The sequence below is a fragment of the Petaurus breviceps genome, unplaced genomic scaffold, assembly GCF_028583685.1.
Source record: "Petaurus breviceps papuanus isolate PSGF00001 unplaced genomic scaffold, PetGlider_PUasm1.0 174, whole genome shotgun sequence".
NCBI lineage: Eukaryota > Metazoa > Chordata > Mammalia > Diprotodontia > Petauridae > Petaurus > Petaurus breviceps.
In genome coordinates this window covers 22,637,801-22,660,223 of record NW_027185761.1, presented here as the reverse complement: position 1 = coordinate 22,660,223, position 22,423 = coordinate 22,637,801, and the positions used below count along the sequence as shown (strand labels likewise).

At 45.7% G+C, this 22,423-nt stretch overlaps 1 protein-coding gene across 1 annotated transcript in view; it reads left to right on the top strand.

Annotated features, from left to right (window-relative positions):
* Positions 1-22,423, top strand: part of SYN2 (synapsin II) — a 256,865-nt gene that overhangs the window by 221,717 nt on the left and 12,725 nt on the right. Inside the window, exons 9-10 of the mRNA XM_069083916.1 lie at positions 689-791; positions 6,491-6,640. Coding sequence (XP_068940017.1) covers positions 689-791; positions 6,491-6,640 — 253 coding nt within the window. The remainder of the gene's footprint in view (positions 1-688; positions 792-6,490; positions 6,641-22,423) is intronic.

The window sequence follows — 22,423 nt, the reverse complement described above, 5'->3', positions numbered from 1 at the left end:
CATTCATTCATTCAACAAAATATATTAGGTTTTCACTTCGCATCCAAGTCTGTGCCAGGACATATAAAGAAATGTAAGACACATTCCTTGCCTTCAAGAACCTAGTTGGAATCTAGTTGGCGAGGGAAGACTTGATAGCATGATCAGTACAAAGCAGTATTTACATGCTATTGAGAAGATACAGGCTCTTAAGTGTTACATAATAACAATAATAATATGATCATAGCTGGCATTTAGTCAGCTCTTGAGAATTTGCAAAGCACTTTACATAAATCTCTTCATTTGATCCTGACAACAACTTTGAGAGGTATTACCTGTATCATCATTTCCATTTTACAAATGAGAAAACTAAGACTCACAGAGGTTGACTTGCTCATGGCCGTGTATTTACTAGCGTCAGCAGTAGAGGGAGAGATCACTGAGGAGGTGCAAGTGTGCAAGGGAAAACTTCATGGATAAAGTGGGCTTGGGTTAAACTGTTAAGGACAGGAGAGATATGGATGGACAGAGAGGAGGGGAGAGTATTCTAGGCTGAAGTCACAGTTCGGGCAAAGATGTCATTGAGGAATGAACCTGGGGCATGCATAGGGGATGGTGAGGGGTGGAAGAAAGCCAAGGGAGAGGTAAATTTTCACTGAGCTATTTGGATCCATCCCATGCCTCACCTGTGCCTCCCTTCCCTTTGCAGATATAAGCTATGGGTGGATTCCTGCTCCGAGATATTTGGAGGTCTGGATATCTGTGCTGTCAAGGCTGTGCACGGCAAGGATGGGAAGGACTACATTTTTGAGGTAAGTCTGACTCAGCCAGGCAGGTTGGCTTTTATGTTGGACAAGGGAAGCAAAGGGCCAAGGTGGCCAACCCTTGGTCCATAACTTGCTTTTGTGTTAAGAAGCCACAGAGAAGACCCAGAAGACCTCAGTGGAAGTTCTGGGGGCTGAGAAATAGCATCTTGATAGAGGGGAGTGTTTTAAACTATTGGGTCTTATGGGGCTAGGGAGCAGAACCTCCCCTCCACCTCCAGTCATCAAGGGGGTGATGGTTTCCCAGATTCCAGGTCTTGCTGGCCTTTTGGAGTCTAAAATCCAGAGACAACACCACGCTATCTCCCAGCTGTCATCCTCCTTGGGAGAGGAGGATGAGGCATATTGTGGCATTAGAAAACAAACAAAAAGTCCACCACCCCTGGAAAATGGGAGTCAGGAATTCCGGTTTCTTATCCTGGTTACTGCTACTAGCTTGCTGTCTGACCTTGGACAAATTACCATGTTTGCAATGTACCAGACTCTCTTCTCAACGAACTTAGAATCACTGTGCTAATAATGAATCCTGCGGAGTGCTCACATGTATCTAAATTCATACTATTCATAGGTATAAATATATAAAATATGGTCACTGTTCTAGCTAAAGAATTCTAACAATGCAACCACCTCACGGATTAATTAATCTCACTAACTGGGACCTGACTGTATTAAGCAGGGAACTATTTACCAGGCCCTGGTCTGAGTACTAGGAAGGCAAAGAAAGGCGAAAGCAAGTCCTACCCTCAAGGAGCTTATACTCTAATAGAAAAAACTAGGCACTTAGAATGATAGGATCATAGCTTTGGACCTGGAAGGGGCTTAGCATTCTTGCCCCCCTCTTCCTCCTCAACATAAATGCCTGATCTTTCCTGCCAACTAGGAAAGCGGTTGATAAATGGGAGTGCCAAGGACAACATCAGTCCTTCTAGTACTTGTTTTAAACAAGGATGGGGAGAGGGAGGGAAGATGTATTTATAAAGCACCTACTGCATCACAGGTACTGTGCTTAGCACCTTTTCTGAAAAAACAAGCATTATCTCATTTAATCTTTAAGGTAGATGCTATTAATTATTGTTATTATCCCTTTTTTACAGTTGAGGAAACTAAGGCATATTGAGGTTAAATGACTTTACCCAGTGTCACACAGTAAGTGTCAGATGTTGGATTTGAACTCAGGTCTTCTTGACTCTAGATCAAGTACACTTTCCACTGGGCCAACTTGCTTACTCTGAGGTTTAAACCCAAAGAATTAAATTGTTAGTGGTGGAATGATGGGCTCTGTAGTTCCTGGACTTGGAGGGAGCTTAGGATCATAGGGACATAGACTTCAGAATCTGCCTGAATTTTCTGGGAACCCCTCAAAGCACCCCCTATAAGGACCACCTCATCCTCCCATGACAAGTCCTGCCTATGGACAGTACGCATGGCTCCTACATACAGCCATGTGCACGAAGACCTGTTGCCAACCAGGGGGTAGGGAGGCCTGGGAGGAGGGAGCTGAATGTCTGAGGCTGTCTCGTGGACATCCTATGGGTCACACATTAGACCGCCATGTGCCCCACTTGTGGCTGGGGGTGGATGAGTAAGTTTTGTGGCACCATCACTCTCTGCTTGGCTGATTCCTCTAATAGCTTCCTTTCTGAGAACTCGCCACACCCCTGCTTCCAGCCATGGCCCTTAACCACATTTCCCTCTGCCTCTGCTGCCCACTGCCTTGGCTACTTCTCTCTCTCTCTCTCTCTCTCTCTCTCTCTCTCTCTCTCTCTCTCTTATGAATTCTTACTAGGAGCTCAATGACAATTTTGCCTCAAATTAGAGTCTTGAGGAAATATTGGGGGAAGATGCCAAGACAAAATGGGTGGGGAAAAGGATACAGAGGAGAGAAGCAAGAAAACTGTTAAGAGAAGATGAAAAGGTGAAAGAAAGGCAAAGGGAAGAGAATGGGAGGGGAGGGAGATAAGGGGAGATGAAGAAGAGAGAAATGATGCAGAAGTAAGAGGAAGGAGAAGGGAGGGAAAATGAAGAGACAGGCCAAGTGGCAGGAAAGAAAAGACAGGGAAGGAAAGATGAGTTAAGGCAAAGATGCTCTGGAGCAGCCAGTGATCATGGCCATTGGGTCACCCTCAGAGTGGCTGCCTAATTCTACTTTTGGCAGAGTACTTAGCTATTTACTTCCCTGAGCCTTGTCCCTTCCAGGTTTGGGGGGGACACTAGTGGTGTGGTGGCCTACAACACCCAAGGCAGTGGAGAGTTAGGGTCCTAGAAGAAGCTTGGCAGAGAATTGAGCCATGGTTTACTTTCTGTCTTCCCTACTTCCCTCTCTCTTTAACTTCTTTCCTTCCTCCCTCCCTCCCTTTCTCCTTCCCTCCCTTCCTTCCTCCCTCCCTTCCTCCCTCCCTCCCTTCTTTCCTCCCTCCCTTCCTCCCTTCCTTCCTTCCTCCCTCCCTTCCTCCATCCCCTCCTTCCTTCCTCCCTCCCTCCCTCCCTCCTCCCTCCGTCCCTTCTAAGACTGAGTCTATACTGTGTGCCTTGCTCTGGGCTTTGTACTTGGGATCACAGGGTCAAAGACTTCAGAGGCTACAGGACAAACACAGCACTCCTCACTCCCCATGTACACACAGTTGAGTATCAATAAAAGGTAGTATGTGATAAAAAGCCAGATTCGAGGTATGCCCCTCAAAGAAGACTTTTACATTTTTTTTCTTGAAAACACACACAAGAATTTCCCCATTCATCAACACATATTTGTGCTAAGCACTAGGGACACAAAGAAAGATCAAAATATCTCCTGCCCTCAGAGAGTTCACAGTCAAATGGGAGAGACAACTGTGTGCATACAAGGCATGTACAGAATAAATGGGAGGTAATTCTGAGGGCCCCTCTCCAGGGCTGCCCCAGAAAGGCCTCCTGCAGAAGGCAGGGGCTGAGCTGAGCCTGGAGAGGACCCAGGGAAGCCATGAGATGGAGGGAAGGAGAAAGTTCATTCCAGGCTCCTGCAAAGCTGACCGGCACAGAGGATTATCTGGGGCACCACCAACTCCTCAGAGCCTTTCAGATTGATTTCTCCTTCCATCTGGACCCCCAAATCACCTTTAAATTCCGCCATTTCCCTTTTTTGTAGGTAATCTGGATCTAGGGAGTTTTAGCCCTTTCTGAGGTATTGCAATGACTCAATGAATAAAGTGTTGGGCTTGGAGACCTGAGTTCAAATCCTGCCTGTGACCCTGGGCAGGTCACTGTTGTTGCTGTTTAGTCGTCCTTCAGTCATGTCTGACTCTTTGTGACCCCATCTGAGGTCTTCTTGGCAGAGACACTAGAGTGGTTTTGCCATTTCCTTCTCTAGCTCATTTTACAGATGAGGAAACTGAGGCAGAGTTAAGTGACTTGTCCAAGGTCACACAGCTAGGACGTGTCTGAAGCTGGATTTGAACTCCAGGCTCACCTGCCCTAGGACAGCCTCAATTTTCTCATTTGTAAAATAATAGCTCGACCTCCCAGGGTTGTTGTAAAGATCAGATAACACGACTCATACAAAGCACCATATGAATTTTGGCCATCTTTATCCAGGTATGTGTATGGCTTGGTTATTCTGATGCTACTTCTCACAAATTAAAGGACAGTGCAGGTGAAACTGCTTTATACTCTGCTAGTGCAATATAAACGTGAGGTGTTGGTGATGAGAAAGGGCTCCTGCTTGGTAAGGGGTCCAGCCCAGGTCATGGGCTTGGAAGGCTGCTCAGAGTCCTTCTGCGAGAGGGGGTACCACTCAGACACTTACCAACTGTGTGGCCCTGGACAAGTCACTTAACCTCTGTTTGCCTCAACTGTGAAATGGGAATAATATCGCCAGCACCCACATTGTAGGGTCGTTGTGCAGATCAGATGAATTAATATTTATAAAGCTCTTTATCACAATGCCTGGCACATAGTTGGCACTCTCTAAATGCATATTTCCTTCCCTTTCCCCTTCTTTCAGTGAGATTCCCATCCCAGGACCCTGATGACCAGAGCCTGTGATACAGACACTGTAATAAGTGTCTTGATGGGGTCAATGTTCATCTGTTTCATCTCAGTAATATCCAAGCTGACGATCAATAGGGGAGACCAAGAGAGGGCTTATGTAAAGGCTCCTCCTTCCAGCTGCTCTCCAAAGAGCCAGGCTTTTCTGACTGCACATTGTATCCCTCCCAAGGACAGAGAGGCCACTTGGGCTTAGCGGTCCTGTCACCCTGGATTGTGTGCACAGCACTGTTGCACCCTGCCAGAGGCGCCCTTGTCACATGTTGACCCTTTCGTGCCCCGTAACCCCTGGTTGCCAGATCTGGTTACAGCTTCAGAGTCCAGAACTAGGACCAAGAGGAAGGAGTCCTCATGAGGCAGATTTCAGCTGAGTTTAAGAAAGAGCTTTCTAACCATCACAGCTGTCCCCAGACAGACTAGGGAGCGCCTTGTCATGGAGGTTTCCAGTCAGAGGTTCGTTACAGAGACATTCTTTCAGTTATGTATTAGGCTAGGGGAGCCAGAAGTCCCTGCTAAATCTTTTGTTATTGTTGTTCAGTCGTTTCAGTCCTGTCTTGAACCCATTTGGGGTTTCCTTTGCAAAGATACTGGAGGGGTTTGCCATTTCCTTCTCCAGCTCATTTTACAGATGAGGAAACTGAGGCAAACAGGGTTAAATGATTTACCCAGGGTCGCACAGTTAGCAAGTATCTAGGGTCAAATTTGAACTCAGGTCTTCCTATCCACTTCATTACTAGCTGCCCTGCTAAGTCTAGAATTCTTTAAATGTGTGGCCAAGAGGTAGTGAGTATAGGATGTAGTTTTCAGTTCCATATATAGAAAGGAAAGCATTTCTCTAGAATTCAGGGGTTCTTAACTTTTTTTGTGTGTATCGTAGACCCCATTATGCAACCTGATAAAACCTACAAACCCCCTCAGAAAACATTTCTAAATCCATAAAATAAAATACATAGAATTACAAAGCAATATAATTATACTGAGGTAATCAAAATTTTAAAAAATAAGTTCATGGACCCCAAATGAAGAACCCCCCCCCAGTCTAGGTGATGTAAAGATGAAAAAAAATCAATAAAAATCCATTTAAAATTTTTTTTAAAAGCTGTTTCTAATGATAAGAATCATTTAGCTATGAGCTGAACTGGCCTGTAAGGAGATGAGTTCCCTGTCACTACAAGTGTTCAAACAGAGGCTGGATAACCATTTATCAAGAAGTAATTCCTGCATAAGTTGGCATATTGTAATGGACCACCTTTTAGGTTTCTTCCATCTCTAACTTTCTATGAGTCTGGGATTTTAAAGAAAGAACACTGACTGGGTAGTCATAGGACTTAGGTTTAAGATCCACCAAACTTCCTGGGTCATCTGTAAAATGAGAAAGGGTGAATTAGATTCCCTCCAGGAGACCTTCTAGCTATAGGTCAAGAGTTCTTGGCCTTCTTTGTGTCGGGGACCTCCTTGGCAGTCTGGTGAAGCCTCTATTCCCCTTCTCAGAAAAATTTCTTAAATGCACAAAATAAAATTGACAAGATTACAAAGGAAACCAGTTATATTGAAATAAACAAGATTGCAAAGGAAACCCACATCAAAATATTTTAAAATACAGTCTCAGACTCCAGGCCAAGAATCCTTGATCTGAGTCCATGAGCCTATGATCTTTTCTGTGACAGGTCATGGATTGTGCAATGCCTCTAATTGGGGAACACCAGGCAGAAGACAGACAGCTAATCACCGAACTGGTCATCAGCAAAATGAACCAGCAGCTCTCTCGGACCCCTGCCCTGTCTCCCCAGAGACCTTCAACTACCCAGCAACCTCAGGTAAGTTTGACTTCAGAGAGTTGTTGGAGAGCCACTTATGGATGTGGGAGCCCACGCTGCTGGGCTCAGGTATGTCTTGCATTAGCACCCTAATTCCTTACAAGGTACGAGGTTGGGGAAGCTAGTGTGTGAGATTGGTGGGGCTAAGGAGGCTCATTGGTAGACTCTGGATTCAACAATGGAACTATCAAATGCGGAAGGCTTTTCCATCACCTAAAAATTTATATTACAGTAGTATAGTATAGTATATTATATCATGTCATATTATATTGTATCATATTGTAGTATTATATATTATGCTATATAATATCATATTTTATTATATTATGTGTAGTATCATATGTTATGTCATATTAAAGTGCTCCCATTGGCCCTGAGGGGTTCATGAGAAGACCACATTCTAGAGTGTGGGAATCTCTTAGACTTAGCCCAGAGAACCAGAGGGGATTTGGACTTCCCATTGGCTGGGGTCTTTCCCACCAGCTCCAAATCAAGATGATTTGGCAAGGTCTAAGAGGAAAGGGATGACAGTGTCTGGACCAGGTTGGTTCACATTCTCTAGAGGGAGTCCTGCCAGATTCCTGAAGGAAGTATCAAAGTTCCTCTGGGGACCCAAGGATAGGAAGTAGAAACCTAAACCATAAATCTCTTTCCTAAAGAAGCTATGCCCTTCCACCTCTGACCTTTCCTGAATCCTCCCTAGGTGAGTAGTGAGTAAAGACCTTCTGTTGCTTCTGAAGCTGCAAGTGTTGAGTGGTCCATACCAGACCTTCATATCCACAAAGATGCTGTCTTCAGTGGGAGAGACATCCCCCTGGGAGTAGTTCTTACTTGCACACACAGACACTAACATGTCTCCCCCCTCAGAGCTTCAGGCTATTGGAAGGGACAGCCCTAGGACACAATGACACTTCTTTGGAGCTATGATCATCTTGTCAACCATCTTCAGGAAAAAGGCTTACCTGTGCCCAAGAACTTGGTTCTGAGCTCCCAAGGTCCAACACTGAGCTCTGACACAATTGGGAAGTCACCAAAGTATGTCAGCCCCTGGCAGCCCTTTTACCTTCCTCTGCAGTCCCCCATCCCTTCTTCAGGTACCTGGTCTACACCTGTCAAAGCATGCATGTAGGGAAGGCTCTATTCTATCAAGTTATGCCTCTGGTGTGTATGTGTGTGTTTGCATTTGGGCCACTCCTCCTCCCCTTTGAAAGGCGTTTCATTCAGCAGGTGGGTACATGGTTTTATGTCAAGGGCAGGGAGGGCCCCTTTCAAAACCAATTCTGTCAACATAGGTTCAATTACTCAGTCAATCAATAAGCATTAAATCCATACTGTGAGTCAGACCCTGGGGATAAAAATACAAAAGGGAGCTATCCCCTGTCTTCAGAAAGTTTCTACTCTATCAACCCAAGTGTCAAAATGGAACTTAGAAGTGATGCTACATCATGTCATATGATATGATGTGATATTGGTTATTCATACACTTCAAATTATATCACATTTCTTTATCTGTCCACAAACTCTATCCCTCCCATAGAATATAAACTCCTCAAAGGCAGGAAAAATTTTTTATTTCATCTTTTTATTTCCAAAGACATATATACATATGTATATAGACACATACATATACATATACACACATGTGTGTATATACACATGTACATAGACACATACATATATATACATATGTATATATACACATGTACATAGACACACATATATATACATTTTTGATGGATACATCATATGGTATTTTTATGGACAGTACCTTGATGATTTCTTTGATAGAGGAGGGATTTCTCAGTAAAGAAGTTCTTTCTGCCCATGCACAGTGCCATTGACTCTGTAATTGTTAGCACTTTCCTGTAGGATTGCAAGAGTCAGTCAGTGGCAATGTCACTTGGCCAGCATGTGTCAGAGGTGGGATGTGAACAGGCGTCTTCCCCGTCTGAAGTCAGCTTTCTCTCCATTACACGACCCTGACTTTCACCTTGCCCAGATTAAGTACTTAATCAAATTAAACTAAATGTAACTTTGGCTGAGTCATTTCCCCTGCTGGGCTTCATAGGACCATAAATTTGGACTTGGAAAGGACCTTAGAGGTCACTGACTCCAACCTCTTTATTTTACAAAGACTAAGGCCCCAAGAGGTTGAATGACTTGCCCAAGGTCATAGTGGTAGTACGTGTCTTAAGGTAGGATTTAAACCCAGGTCTATCCAATTTCCAATCCAGCACAATCTTCATGCTTCCTCAGTTTCTTCTGTAAAATGAAACACTTTGGAATAGAATATATCCAAGGTTCCTTTCTGTGACAAGATTCCCTGACTACTTCTTTCTCTGCAAAATGAAGAAACTGGAGATTCACTATTCTCTGACCCTCCTTTCTCATCTACCTCCTATGACCTCATGTCTCTGTGACCTATGGTTCAATTTTAGGCATTTAAAGGGGAAAGTTTCAAACTCTGGGATTCTGCAGGCTCTTCTCTGGCCCCAGTCACCCTAGAAAAGCCCTTTATGTGGGTCATTGCCTTCAACCAAGACCCTGGATAAAGGAGGTGTCAAGTACAATAGATAGGGCCTATGACCAAGGGCAGGCTGGGCAGGTTCTCCAGACCTCTGAACCAGCCCCCCCATACCCACAATGCTGTTCCCTTCCTGATAGCCGCCATATTGTGAGCAGACCCTCCTGGCTCACAAGGTCTTACCAGGCTCATTTACACCTTGGCCAACCTCTAGTTGGCCTCTTCCTCCAAACTCACCTCTTGCAAAAGAGATGAAAATCCATTCCTCAAGATGTTAGTCATTAGAAAATTAGAGCAGGGCAATTAGGAGAACAAAGCTTAATTGCCTCTCAGATGCAAGCCTGTTATTACAGCATTGTACTTAACTAGACGTGATGAAAAGACTTTCTTACTTTAAAGGGGGAGGGGGAGGGGGAGTGGGGAGAGCTGGGCTATAGTTAGAAGTTAAGATCTCAGAGCTGTGGGCTGGGAGGAGTTCTAGCAAGTCCCTCTGTGACCTTGGGTAGGTCACTAGCCTCTCTTAATGGTTAGTCTCAGTTCTCTGAAATGTTATTTAAAGTGTTTTGCAAACAAGTGTTGCTGTCATTATTCTTATCATTGCTGTTTAAACAAGAGGATTGAATTCAATTGACTTTGAAGGATTCCCCACCCCCACTCCTATCCATTTCTAACATTCTCTGGGTCTGTGGCAGGTGCTTAGAGAGATGCTTGGAGGGTCAGAGCCTTTCTGGCCCCTCTCAAATGGCCCTGTGTAATAGATGTCTTACTCAAGCCGGAATGAAACCCGCCTTCCCCCTCCCTCCCTTCTTCCCCCACCGAATCTGGGCAGAGTCAGAGCCAGAACTCACCCTACTGTGGGTGTGTGATCCTGGACAGGTCACTTAATATCTATTGCCTCAGTCTCCTCATCTGTAAAATGGGGATCACAAGAGTACCTCCCTTGCAGGGTTGTTGTGAGGCTCAGACAAAGTGATTATTTGTGGCTGGCAGAGAGTAGATGATTATTATAAAATTTATTCCTTTCCCATACTAAGGGTACCAGGCAGACCTTTGGCTGCAGCCTATCACAGAGCCTGAAATCCCACCTTCATTCCTTTGGGTCTTGGAGGTTCTGAGGGTTTTCTTAAATCCTCTAGGAAAAATTATCTCAAGTGAGATAATGTCCCTAAAGTGCTGTGCAAATTACAAAATGATCATCATTAGTATAAAATCTGAACCCCTCTGAGAGGGTGAATATCTTAAGTAAGTCAATGTGATACAGAGAAAAGAATGTGTAGGCAAGGGACCCCGGGTTCGAATTCTGACACGGCTGCTTGACCTCAGTTTCCTAATCTGTTAAATGGAAACGGGTTGGGGTGGAGGAAGGGAGAGCCTGGACCTCTGAGTTCTCTTTCAGACCCCTGATCCCTTATCAGCTCACACCCCAGTGTGGATTAATGCTCCCCTCCCCCTTCATTTCTGAAGAGGGTGGGGTATTAGAACCTTGCAGCAAGACTTGAGCCTTCCATTCTCAATGTGACAGTGACACCTGGTGGTCAACCTTGGTCCCAGCTTGCCGGCTCTTGAGAAATTTCCATCCTTGTCCCCAGGCTCTCTGTCACCGCCCCGCCCCTCCCCCCCTCAAACACACACTCTGGCTTGAGCTGCCTCCTGGTCTGACCAGCTGATCCTCGGTTTTCTTAGCTAGGAGAGCAGAGAATTTTAGAGCTGGCAGGGTCCTTCCTCTACAGCCCTCTTCTAGGAAAGAGATTTGTACTAGACCCGTTCTATATACTGGGGTCTGGGTTCAGATCTTGCCTCTGATGTTCACCATCTGTTTGGCCTTGGTCAAGTCAACTCAATTCTCAGGCCTGCAGGTCCTTCATCTTTAAAATAAGGGGATTATATTGATGGCCGCTGACATCCCCTCCCAGCTCTGGAGCTGTGATCCTCTGAACCCCAATTAGCTGGGGTCTAAGAAGGTTTGTTTTTCCCACTCTTGGCACGCCCATGTGTCCTGTCCCCTTGTTATCTCTGCCTCCAAATGCTGTGTACTTGCACTGTGCTTGGCCCCCACTGCTATGGTACTGGCCACATTCAGCTCTGGGGACCAGAGAGCCATATCTCATCTCTCCAGGATCTTGCCTCTAGATAACTGCCAAACTGCATCCGAGTCACAGATCAGAGATTTCTCGGGAGCCAAAAAAATTAAGAGTCAAAGGGAGGAATTGCTAATGTTGAGATTTCAGGCAGGAATACAAGCAGCTGGAGAAGAATTTGGGAGGGAGGGAGGGTACCCCAACAATGATACACTCAGCCACATACTGTGCATTCACTTATAGGCCACATATGGGGGGCCTCTAATCCACCCTATGCCCCCATAAAAGTCAGTGAAAAATGTGGATAGTAATAATAACAGTTATATGGGGCATCCCAAAGTCTTAGTACAGTTTAAATCTTTAATATCTGAAGACTGAACTAAGACTTTTGGTATGCCCCATAAACTGCTGAAATGTTTGCAAAACACTCATTTCCTCCTCATAATAACCCTGTGAGATAGGTACTAGTAATTCCATCTTACAGATCAGAAAAATAAGGGTCAGAGACGTTAAGACCCTTGATCACAGAGCTGATGCCAGAGGCAAGATTTAAACCAAGACCTTCTGGGCACCGGGGCTAGTGATCTCTGCCTCAGGTGGAGGAGTGAGAATGACTGTCCTTGGAACCACAGGTGGGGTGTCCTGGGTGACCCTTTGGCTGTGCCAGATCCTATGCTGAGTGCTCCTAGGGAGATATCCTGAGCTGGACCCTTAGGTGGGGGCTCTGGGAGCTTCAGGAGTCATAAAGCCCTGAGGAAGAGGAGGAGAAAAGGAGAAAGAGGAGAAGAGGAATAAGAAGAGGAAGAGGAAGAAGAGGAGGAGGAAGAGAAAGAAGAGGAGGAAGAGGAAGAAGAGGAGGAGGAAGAAGAGGAGGAGGAAGAGGAGGAGAAGAGGAAGAAGAAGAGAAGATGAAGAATAGGAGAAGGGAGAGGAGAAGGAGGAAGAAGAGAAGAGGAGTAGGAGGAGGAGATGGAGGAAGAGGAGGAGGAGGGGGAGGCCAATATCAGGGCCACATGAGGTCTGGCTTATCCAGAGAATAGGGGTTGTATTCTCCGAGAGCCAGCAGCCAAAGCATGAAGCCCAGAAGGACGCTAACTGCCTGAGAACATGTCAGAGCCACTGTCCCTTTTGCTAGAGCTGAACCTGCTGCCTTCAGGCCACATGCTTTCACGCTGCCTCCCTCTCCCTGGGGTCCTGAACCTGGGGAAGCCAGGACTCTAGGAGGCAGCCAATCAGAAAGGTACAGCATCACTGTCTGGCCAGGAGCCAGCCCTCTTTCCTGGGGCCAGACCCTGGGACCCTTTCCCAATTTCCTGTCTCGAATACTGCTGAGCAAGCACAGGGCCCTTCCTTTGTGGAGGGGGAATGGGTGGGGGTGGGGAGGGGAGGGGGCATCTGGATTTAGACCAACATGCTCTCAGCAGCTGACTCACTCAGTGTCTTTCCTTCCTCCATCAGGGAGGCTGAGCCCTACGTCCTGCCAGGACCTCAGATAGGATCGCGACAACAATTGAGCCTTCCCCTCTGCCTGGCCTTGTTTGCTGATAGCTGCAAGAGAAGGAGAAGGGCCTGTCTTTGCTGTAGTCCCCTATGCCCCCACCCCCACCTCTCCCTGGTGGGCTGGTAGAAACTTGTTTTCTACCAGATCTCTTTGGCTGGAAGCTGGGTCCCCTTCCTCCTCCCAGATTCCCTGGGGACCACTGAAAAGTTCATAGTTTCCATGAACAGCTTCAGGAGCTTATCACAGAATCCTAAGTGATCAGAGACCAGAAGGACCTCAGAGCATGGTGTGGTACCAAGGGAGTCAGAAGGCCGGTATTCTAATTCCAGGTCTGCACCAACTTGAAGAGTGGTCAAGATCACACCTCCCTCTCAAGCTACTCTCCCTCTCACACACTCAGTTTCCCCTCCTGCAAAGTGAAGGAGTCAGACCCTATTATGTGTTGGGCTCTTCTAAGCCTTGGGAATATAATAAAAGACAAAAAACAAAGCTCCCCCCCCCCCCCCCCCCCCCCCCCCCCCGCCACTTTCAGCTCTAAACTTTCATAATCTTGTGACCAGATTATTTCATCCAAACCCACTCCCTCACTTTATAGATGAGGAAACTGAGGCCTAAAGAGATAAAGTAATTTGCCTAATGTTACACAGTGAATTCATGGCCTAGGAACTAAGCTCCATTTCCCAGTCTTCTGATCTGTGTTATGGAAGACAATGAAAGCCAGCCCTTGGAAATCCTGGCCTAGGTGCTGGGTCTCAAATTCACCCTTAATTATGGTATTTTAGGAATTTAGGTATTTAGGTGTTTTAGGTATTTAGGAAGCTTCAGGTCTAAGAGACCTTCTATTCCAGCTGTAGTCCAGTTAACAAGGCAGACCTCCACCCAGGTCAGGGAGATTTGCTGCTAGTAACCTGGGGCCACCTCTTCTTTCTGGGGGCCCCTTTAGGAAGGTCTAGGACACCTCCTTTCCTTGGGTCCTCTGTTCACTGGCTTACTTCTTCCCCAACCCCCAACGTCTCAAGAAGATATTACCATATTCTTTCCTATTCCCAGTAGGCCCGGAATGGCAGAATACCCTTCTCTATATGAGAAAGGAGGTCCTGCCACAAAATGTGTCTATAGTCTCTTCTTTATTAGGGTATCTTCTCAAGTCTCTCTGGTTATTATAGTTTGGGGGAGCTGTTAAAGTAGGTAGGACAATTTTCACACTTTACCTCTGCCTTTGAGGACCCCCTGCCAGGGCTGGCATTACACCAGATGGCTCCAGGCCCAGCAGCCAAAAATATCTCCTCCATTTCCTTTCAAAGGGTCTGCAATTCCACCATTAGAAATTCATTCCTTTGGGTCTGAAGCTTTAGGGGGCCTTCTCAAAAATGCTTATACCACTGGAAGAGGAAACACCTTGAGCCATTATGAGCTAAGACTCCGGTCAAGGATCTAAACAGCCTCTGAGAGCAAGACCCCAAGGAATGGGATACAGGATGCTAGAGGGGGCCTGAGAGGGCACCAATTTAAATTTTGCTGACTGCACAGTTTTGCCCTTCCCTTCTGCCATTAGAATTGCTCAGTGCTGCCTGGAGACCATAGGCCTCTGCTCCAATCCCCACTGCTCATACAACTCTGCCTCACTCTGATGGCCATCACCAATCTGCTGGCCTAATTGTTCTCTGCTGCTGCCCGCCCCAGGAAGGCTATTTAAAAGCTGGGCCAGAGGGCAAATAGCCTCTGTCCTGGAAGCCACAGGCAGACCCTGGTCCTGCTGGTCTATGGCCTGGTCTGCCTCGTTCAGATCCCAAGATGCCAGATTCCATTACCCACCTGTTTCCTTGGGCTTTGGCTTAGAATCTGAGCCCCAATCTGGTCCCCTGTGCTTGCTTGGGCTCCAGACCGTCTTCCTTAGCCCTTCCTGCCTGACTCAGACCTCTGAATCCTGGCCTTCAACCTGTAGACAGAACATGCTTTAATTAACTTCTGAATGTAGACTACAGGCTACTTAGCTGGGCTCCAAATTGTGCACGTATCTCCTGGCCTTTCCAGCACTCTGGACTCTGACATTAACTTTGCCCTCGGGACTTGAGATAATCATACATCTACTAGGAAGTGAATTGTCGCTCCTCAGTCCTTCCCCAATGGGATGTGGTACAATGGAAAGAGCACTGGGTTTGGAGTCAGAGGACCTGGGTTCAAATCCCATCTGCAATGCTGTGTGACCTCGAGAAAATTCTTTGCTTCTCTGGGCTTGAGCTTTCTCACCTGTAAAATGAGGGAGTTGCACTAAGCAGTCTCTGAGGTCCCTTCTGGTTCTTCGTCTGTAATCCCATTATCTCCAGTCCAAGTATCTCCTGGTTAGTCCCATTATGGCACTATCCCACACCTTGGCACCAATGCTCCACCTTTTGTCTTGGGTCCAGAGCATGAGGAACAGAGCCGGTGAGGAAACCCTCCACTCCTGCTATCCAAACCACCCTTTGACTGTTGTCCCCAGGAGGGCTGCTGGGAGGGAGATGTGCTCCCCAAGAATTAATGTTCTCAGGCATCCCCAGGACCAAAGATAGATCCTTGAGGAAGCCAAACCCCAGAGGGAAGAAGCCTGAAGCAGAGGGAAGGCCAAAGGAGCCGGAATGTCTCGGCCTGGCAACGACCAGGCCCCCAGAGGAATGCTCCCTCCCTCTCTGCCCCCCCAGAAACCTCCAGGACGCAGGCTTGATGGAGCCCAGGGGAGGCCGGCAACTCCCCGGCCTGGCCATTCCCAGGCTCTGGCTCCCTGGCTGTCCTGATGTTTCCCTTTGGGGGTTAGAAAGGAGCTCATGATCTCAGCTCATGCTTAGGGCCTTCTCTCCTCCAACCCTTCACCTCCAAGCCTGTCCTCAGTGTCAGAGGGCAAAGGGAAATGGCACCAAGGACAGAGCAGAGTGACCCAGGAGTCCCAGGAAGAGCCTGGAGAGCTGGAAGGAAATTCAGGGGCTGTCTGGTACATATAGTACATGTCCCTCATTTTATAGAGGAGGAAACCCAGGCTGAGAGAGGGCAATGACTTGCCCAAGGTCACACAGGTAGTCAGGCACAGTGGTGGGATTCGATCCCAGGTCTTTCTGGCTCCAGGAAGACCTGTATTTTGCTCCTGTCTCTGTTGCTTACAACTCTGACATTCAGAGAGTTCTGGGGCCAGATGGTAGCCTGGGATGCTGGGATAACTTCCCTAACACCTCTCCAACTGTTGGAGGCAGTGAGGTGGCTTAGAGTGCCAGGCTTGGAATTAGGAAGACTTGAGTTCAAATCCAGTCTTAGACATTTACTAGCTGTGTGTCCCTGGGCAAGTCACTTAACCTCTTCTGCCTTAGTTTCCTCAACTGTAAAACAAGGGTCATAATAGCACCTAAAGGGGTTGTTGTGAGGATCAAGTGTTTGCAAAGCACTTTTGTGTAGTCCCTGGTATATTGTTGCTGTTGTGTTCACTTGTGTCCAACTCTTTGTGAGTCTGTGGACGACAACACACCTACTGCCTGTGAGGTTTTCTTGGTAAATACACTGCAGTGGTTTGCCATTTCTTTTCCAGCTCATTTTACAGATGAGGAAACTGAGGCAAACAGGACCAAGTGACTTGCCCAAGGTCACACACCTAACTAGAGAGTGTCTGAGGCCAGATTTGAACTCTGGTCTTCCTGACTCAAGGCCCAGCACTCTATCCACTGAACCACCTAGCTGCCTTTATCATATAAGTGGGTGTTTAATAAATGCTTATTTCTACAGCTCTGGTGCCAGGAGTCCTGGGTCTGAATTCCTCTCTGACATTTAATAGTTGTGTGACCCCAGACTAGTCACAAGCTCTCTGGGCCTCAGATTCTTCATCTGTAAACTAGAGCTGAAGAGATTTGCCTTCATCCTAGGGCTCTCCTGAGAAAAAGATTTTATAAACACCACCCTTCCAACCTGCATGCCAGCTTTGTAAGCAGGGGCTATTATTACCTGAAATTCTCCTGTCTCTGAATGAGACCTTTAGACCTAGAAGGAGGAAGGATCCTCAGAGATCTCATTTTCAAGGTGAAGAAATTGAGACCCAACCCTTTAGGGACAATATATGGTCTCTTGGGATTCTTAGACTTTCCCGGGTGAAAGGGACCTTGGAACAGGGAAAGAGCCTATTGGGGAAAGAGTGCTGACCTTGAAACTTGGCTTACTTACCACCTATGTCTTAGGCAAACCAGTTTTCTCACATCTAAAAGGAGCAGAATGACTCCCAGGGCCCCTCCTGCTCTGGATCCATGGTTCTCCCATCTCTGGTCTCACCCCCCCCCCACTTCCGCCTAAGCATCTCTGGATAGCATCCTGCCTCAGCTTGGACTCTGAGCACTGGGGAGCTCAGTACCCTCATGAGGCATTCTGTCTCAGTACTGGACAGCTCTGATACTTAATCCCCATGTGGTCTTGACACTTAGCCTCTCTGACCTCCAGTTTCCTTGTAAAATAGTAAGGTAGAGCTCTGAGATTCCTGAGCCCAGAATTGTTAGAATGATCTTCCTCACGCTGAGCCCCAATCAATCAAGTATTCCTTAATGAATGAGTGAAAGAAAGAAGCATTTATTAAGTGTTTATGATGTGCAAAGCACTGGAGATACAAATGGGAAAAAAAAAGCCAGTCCCTGCTCTCCAACACAACACACATGGAAAGATTCAACTGAAAATGGCAAAGTCCCATGGTCTTTAGGGAGCCACAGCAAAGCAGATGGTCATGCCTCTTCTCCAGAGTTATTTCTACTGATAAAGTCCTGTCCCTTCAGGACGTAGAACCATTGACGTGCCCCCTAATGGGCGACACTGTGCCCAGTGCTGGGAACGCAAAAGCAGTGAAGAAAACAACCCCTGCTCACCGGGCACATTTGTCTCTCTTTGTATCCAAAGCATAGAGTACAATGACTGGCAAACAGTAAGCATCTAATACATGTCCTTTGTTGTTTTTGCTACATTCTAATGTCAGAGATGAGCGCATAAAGTATATATGGCATGAATGTAAAATTAATAAATACAGGTATGTGCATAGTTAAATAGAAGTTAGTCTCTGGCTTTTTGGTCCCTTCTCCCCCTGCTCCCATGAAAATGCTTATTCTCTGCGACAGTAAAATTACTAAAGTTCTCATCGGTCAACACTCATCAGACAACACAGAGATCAGTTGGTAGCCAGATGAGAACAAGGACCAAAAATGGGCATCAGGGGAGACAGGCATCTAGGGGAGACCATGCTAAGAGGGAAGAAAGCATACAAAATGGAAAGGCAGGCAAGAGACAGAGACAAGCCCCTACTTTCCAGGTTGGCAGAAGGCCAGTGCTGGTGACGACTCATGACCCCATGAAAGGGTCAGTGTGCCCAGACGATTTGACCTTTACTGAACTCCAGCATCCCTTTCAGGGCCGTGGGAAGACTAACCATGTCCTCTCCACATATCCTCCCCATTTCTGGGAAATACCAAAAAGCCACCTGAAAGAGGCCACAGCAGTTCTTGTTGACCACTGCCCTTGGAATGTAGAGTCTGAAGCCTTGGAATTCAAATGGCTTGGGGCCACACAGCAGAGGGTCTGTTCTCAGAATGGGGTAGCCTTCCCCTAACCTGACTTCAGCATAGCTGGGTGATCTGGAGACCCAGGTGGGGCTCTCAATCCTGTCCTGTAAGTGCCTCCTGCCCTTCCAGCACCCAAGCTGTGTGACCTTGAACAAATCACTTAGCTTCTCTGGAGCCTGGTTAGCCTTCACCAATGCCTAATGTTTGTTTGACTGAGAGGCTGCATCCTGAGACAGTTCCAGCTTCCCTTGTCTGAAATCCTTTCAGTGTTACAGTGGACTATCCTCCAGAACACCCTGTAGACCTCCTGTTTCAGTCCAAATAATCTCGAAAGCCTTGGAGTGGAGAGAAATGAATGAAAAAAACATGCATTAAATTCTCACCGTGTGCCAAGAATTGTGCTAAAATTTGGTGATACAAATACAAAAGTTGGATAATCCTTATACACAAGGAATTTATATTCTAATAATTCTGACTCTAATAAATGGGAACTTGATATAAAGAGGAAGGAGTAGTGTCATCCCAACACAGGTGAGCAGTACAAGGACATCTGTGTGAGGTCTTAGGGGTGAAAGGGTAAGGTTTCTACCCTTCACCTTAGAACTCTGAGTTCTGGCTGCTCACCCCCTAGGCCTGTGATTAAGAGAAGACACAAACCCACCTAGAAGGCTTCTGTGCTCTCTCTTTTTCTAACCCCACCCTCACCTACCCCCAAATAATAGCAACCAAAAAGCCCCATTGTCCCTTTGTGCCCTGGTGTACAGTACCACCTTAGGGCACCACCTCCTGCATCAACTCAAATGGGTAGAGGGAAAGTGGGGAGAGGAAGGGCTTAGATCTATTAACCCAGCCAAGGCTTTAAGAGGCAAAAGTAAAGAAAGAACTTTTTGCTCCTTGCCTTGGAGAAGAGCTCAGGGCTTTATGCCAGCCCCAGGAATAGCATCTTAGCTTATCCCATAGCTATCCCTCAGCTTAACCCCTTACAATCTGGAGGGTTGTCATCAATCAATCCACAAACATTTACTAGGCATCTGTTAGGTGATTCTCACTGGGGATACAAAAATAAAAAACTTAATCTGTATCCTCATATATCTAGACCTAGGAAGGACCTTTGCAATCATATAATCCTATGCTCTCATTTTACCAATGAGGAAACTGAGGCCCAGAGCTATGAAGTAGTTTACTTAAGGTCATGTAAATATCAGGTGGCAGTCAGGATTTGAACTAATTCCACTGAACCACAGAGAACTTTCATGCCATTGGAAACCCAAGGAAACCTGTTTTGTCCCTTTGGCTGTGCCCAGGTCCATTAGCCTCTGAGAAATCATTTGGTGTAAACCTTATCCACAGCCATAAAAATAATAAATCAACAAATATTTATTAAGTTCATGTTCTGGGAACTAGAGATAAAAATACAAAACAAGCCCCACTCCCAAGAGCTAACATTTTAACCAGACAAGGCACCTCCCTCCCCTGGAAGAAGATGAGAGGGGCTCAGAAAATTTCCCAACCTTTTCTGCCTGGATCATAAGTAGTTCCTTCTTCAGACTAAAAAAAAATATAGGATCTGTGTGTGCTCTCAGGGACTTTATAATCTAATATGGGGAGATAAGACCTAAGGCAGGAGATAACTAGAAAACAATGTCAGACCTCATGTAAAATATAAAATCATAGAATCCAAAAGGTGGGAGGAATTTTCTGTGTGATCTAGTCTGGCCTTCCTCTAAATGTAGGAATCCCCTCAGTAGTAATGTCTGGGCATTGGGCCATCTCCCAAAGCAGGGCATTCCTTTCTTGAATGGCCCTAGTTAGAAAATTCTTACTTATATTGATCCCAAATCCATTTTGGTGTGTGTGTGTGTGTGTGTGTGTGTGTGTGTGTGTGTGTGTAATGACCTGTAAGGAATTTAGAAGAGATACTATAAAGAAAAATCATTTTGAACTAACTAGGAAGGAAGGCTTCCTGGAAATGAACTTGAATGAGGTCTTGGAGAAGGATAAAATTTGACTCAGGACTGGAAAGTCAGAGGGGGATGGGGGAGGATATAGGAGAGAGCAGATTGGGGGAGGGGTATACAGTGGGATCGCTGTTTTGGGGTGGTGGGTAGGGGAAAGACAGGGAGAAAATTTGTAACTCAAAATCTTGTGGAAATGAACGATGAAAACTAAAAATAAATATAAAATTTAATTTAAAAAATTTTTGACTCAAGAGAAGGGAGAAGGGAGGGTATTCTACTTAGAGAACTTTAGCATGCTTAAGATAAAGGGAACCTTAGAACATAGAACAGAGAATGTTAGAGCTGGGGAGACCTCAGCAATTGCCTGGTCCAAGTCCCTCATTTCAGAGATGAGCCCAAGCAAGGAGGACCAGAATGAATAGAAATCCACAGAGAAGCATCAGAGTTCCATGCTTCGTCAAGAATAGTGACCTTCGTAGTGAGGGTGTGTGTAAGAAAAACAGTAAGATATGGGGTCCATGGTTAGGTTTTATAAAGCCTTGAAACCTAGGCTAAGGAATTTGGATTTGATATGAAAAGCATTCAGGAACCACTGTAGGCTCTTAAGGGGTGAGGGGAAGCAACATAGTGAAGAAGGTATCTAAGGAATCTGTTGGGATGGTTTAGCTGGGGAAAGGATGGAGGCAGAGAGGCCAACAACAGAGGTCAAACTTACCCACCTGTAAGGTGATAAAGGATTAGCCTCAAGTGGTAGAGAGGGGAAAATCAATGAGAGAAAATTGATTGGGTTAAGTGATGGCCTGGATTGGGGGAGGAGGATTGTCTTGGCCTTAATGGCTGGGAGAAGAAATTCGTTTCAGCTCAAGGATCCTGGAGTCAACTTTTGTGTATTCTTATCTTGATTCTTAGGGAGTGGTTGGTTTCTTGCTTTGGCTTGTATGGTATAGTGAATGGTAACAGTGTGGTATGGTATGGTATATAGTATAGTGTAGTATAGTATATATATACACTATATATACATATATAGTATATTTATACTATATATAGTGTATATATACTATATATATATAATATAGTATGGTATAGTGTGGTATGGTGTATAATACAGGACAGTATAGCATAGTATAGTATAATATAGTATAGTATGGTATTGTGTAGTATGGGTAGATAAATGACACTGTGGGTAGAGCACCAGGCCTGGAGCCAGGAAGACTTGAATTGAAATCCAGCCTCAGATAACGTACTAGTTGTATGACCTTGAATAAATCACTTAACCCTCTTTGCCTCAGTTTCCTTATCTGTAAACTGAACTGGAGAAGTAAATGGCAAACTACTCCAATATCTTTGCCAAGAAATTGGGGTCACAGAATCAGACACCACTGAAAAATGACTAAACAACAACAAAGTATAGCATAGTATAGTATTTATACATATAGATACACACACATATACACATATATATGGTATGGTATATATAGTATTAGAGTGCTATAGAGATAGACTTTGGGATTTCTTATAGTGCCATAATTTCATAGATTTAGTGACTAGAGGTTGAAAAGCCCACAAAAGCTAAGTGGCTCAACCAAGGTCACATGAGCAATGAGTGGCAGAGGCGGGCCTGGAGTCCAAGGCCTCTGACATTAAATCCATCATGCCTTCCACTACTCTACAACACCTCAATCAATCAACAAGCCACTCTTTTAACCACTTCTTTGTGCTAAATATTGGGCCAGACCTTGGAGACAGAAAGACATTAAAAAATAAGAAGAACTTTTCCTTAAGGAGCTTACATTCTGGGAAGACAACATGTATAATGTTTGCCTTCATCAAAAAGATTTAAATTAAGAAAAACTCCCCTTTCTTTAGAGATAGCTCCCTGAGTGACCTATATGGATACACCTAAATGCCACTATTACTTTTTAAGGCATCCCCTGTGGAAATGCAGAGACTACTTCAGATGAGGCATGACATTCAGCTGGACAAAGTCAGTTACTAACCCCTTGGTGGTGCCTGGTTTATCAGAACATTTCTAGGTCCCAAGGGGCTGAGAGCGGATTTTGATAGACTGGCAAGAAGAGGGTGAAGGAGAGAGAGGGAGAGAGAGAGAGAGAGAGAGAGAGAGAGAGAGAGAGAGAGAGAGAGAGAGAGAGAGAGAGAGAGAGAGAGAGAG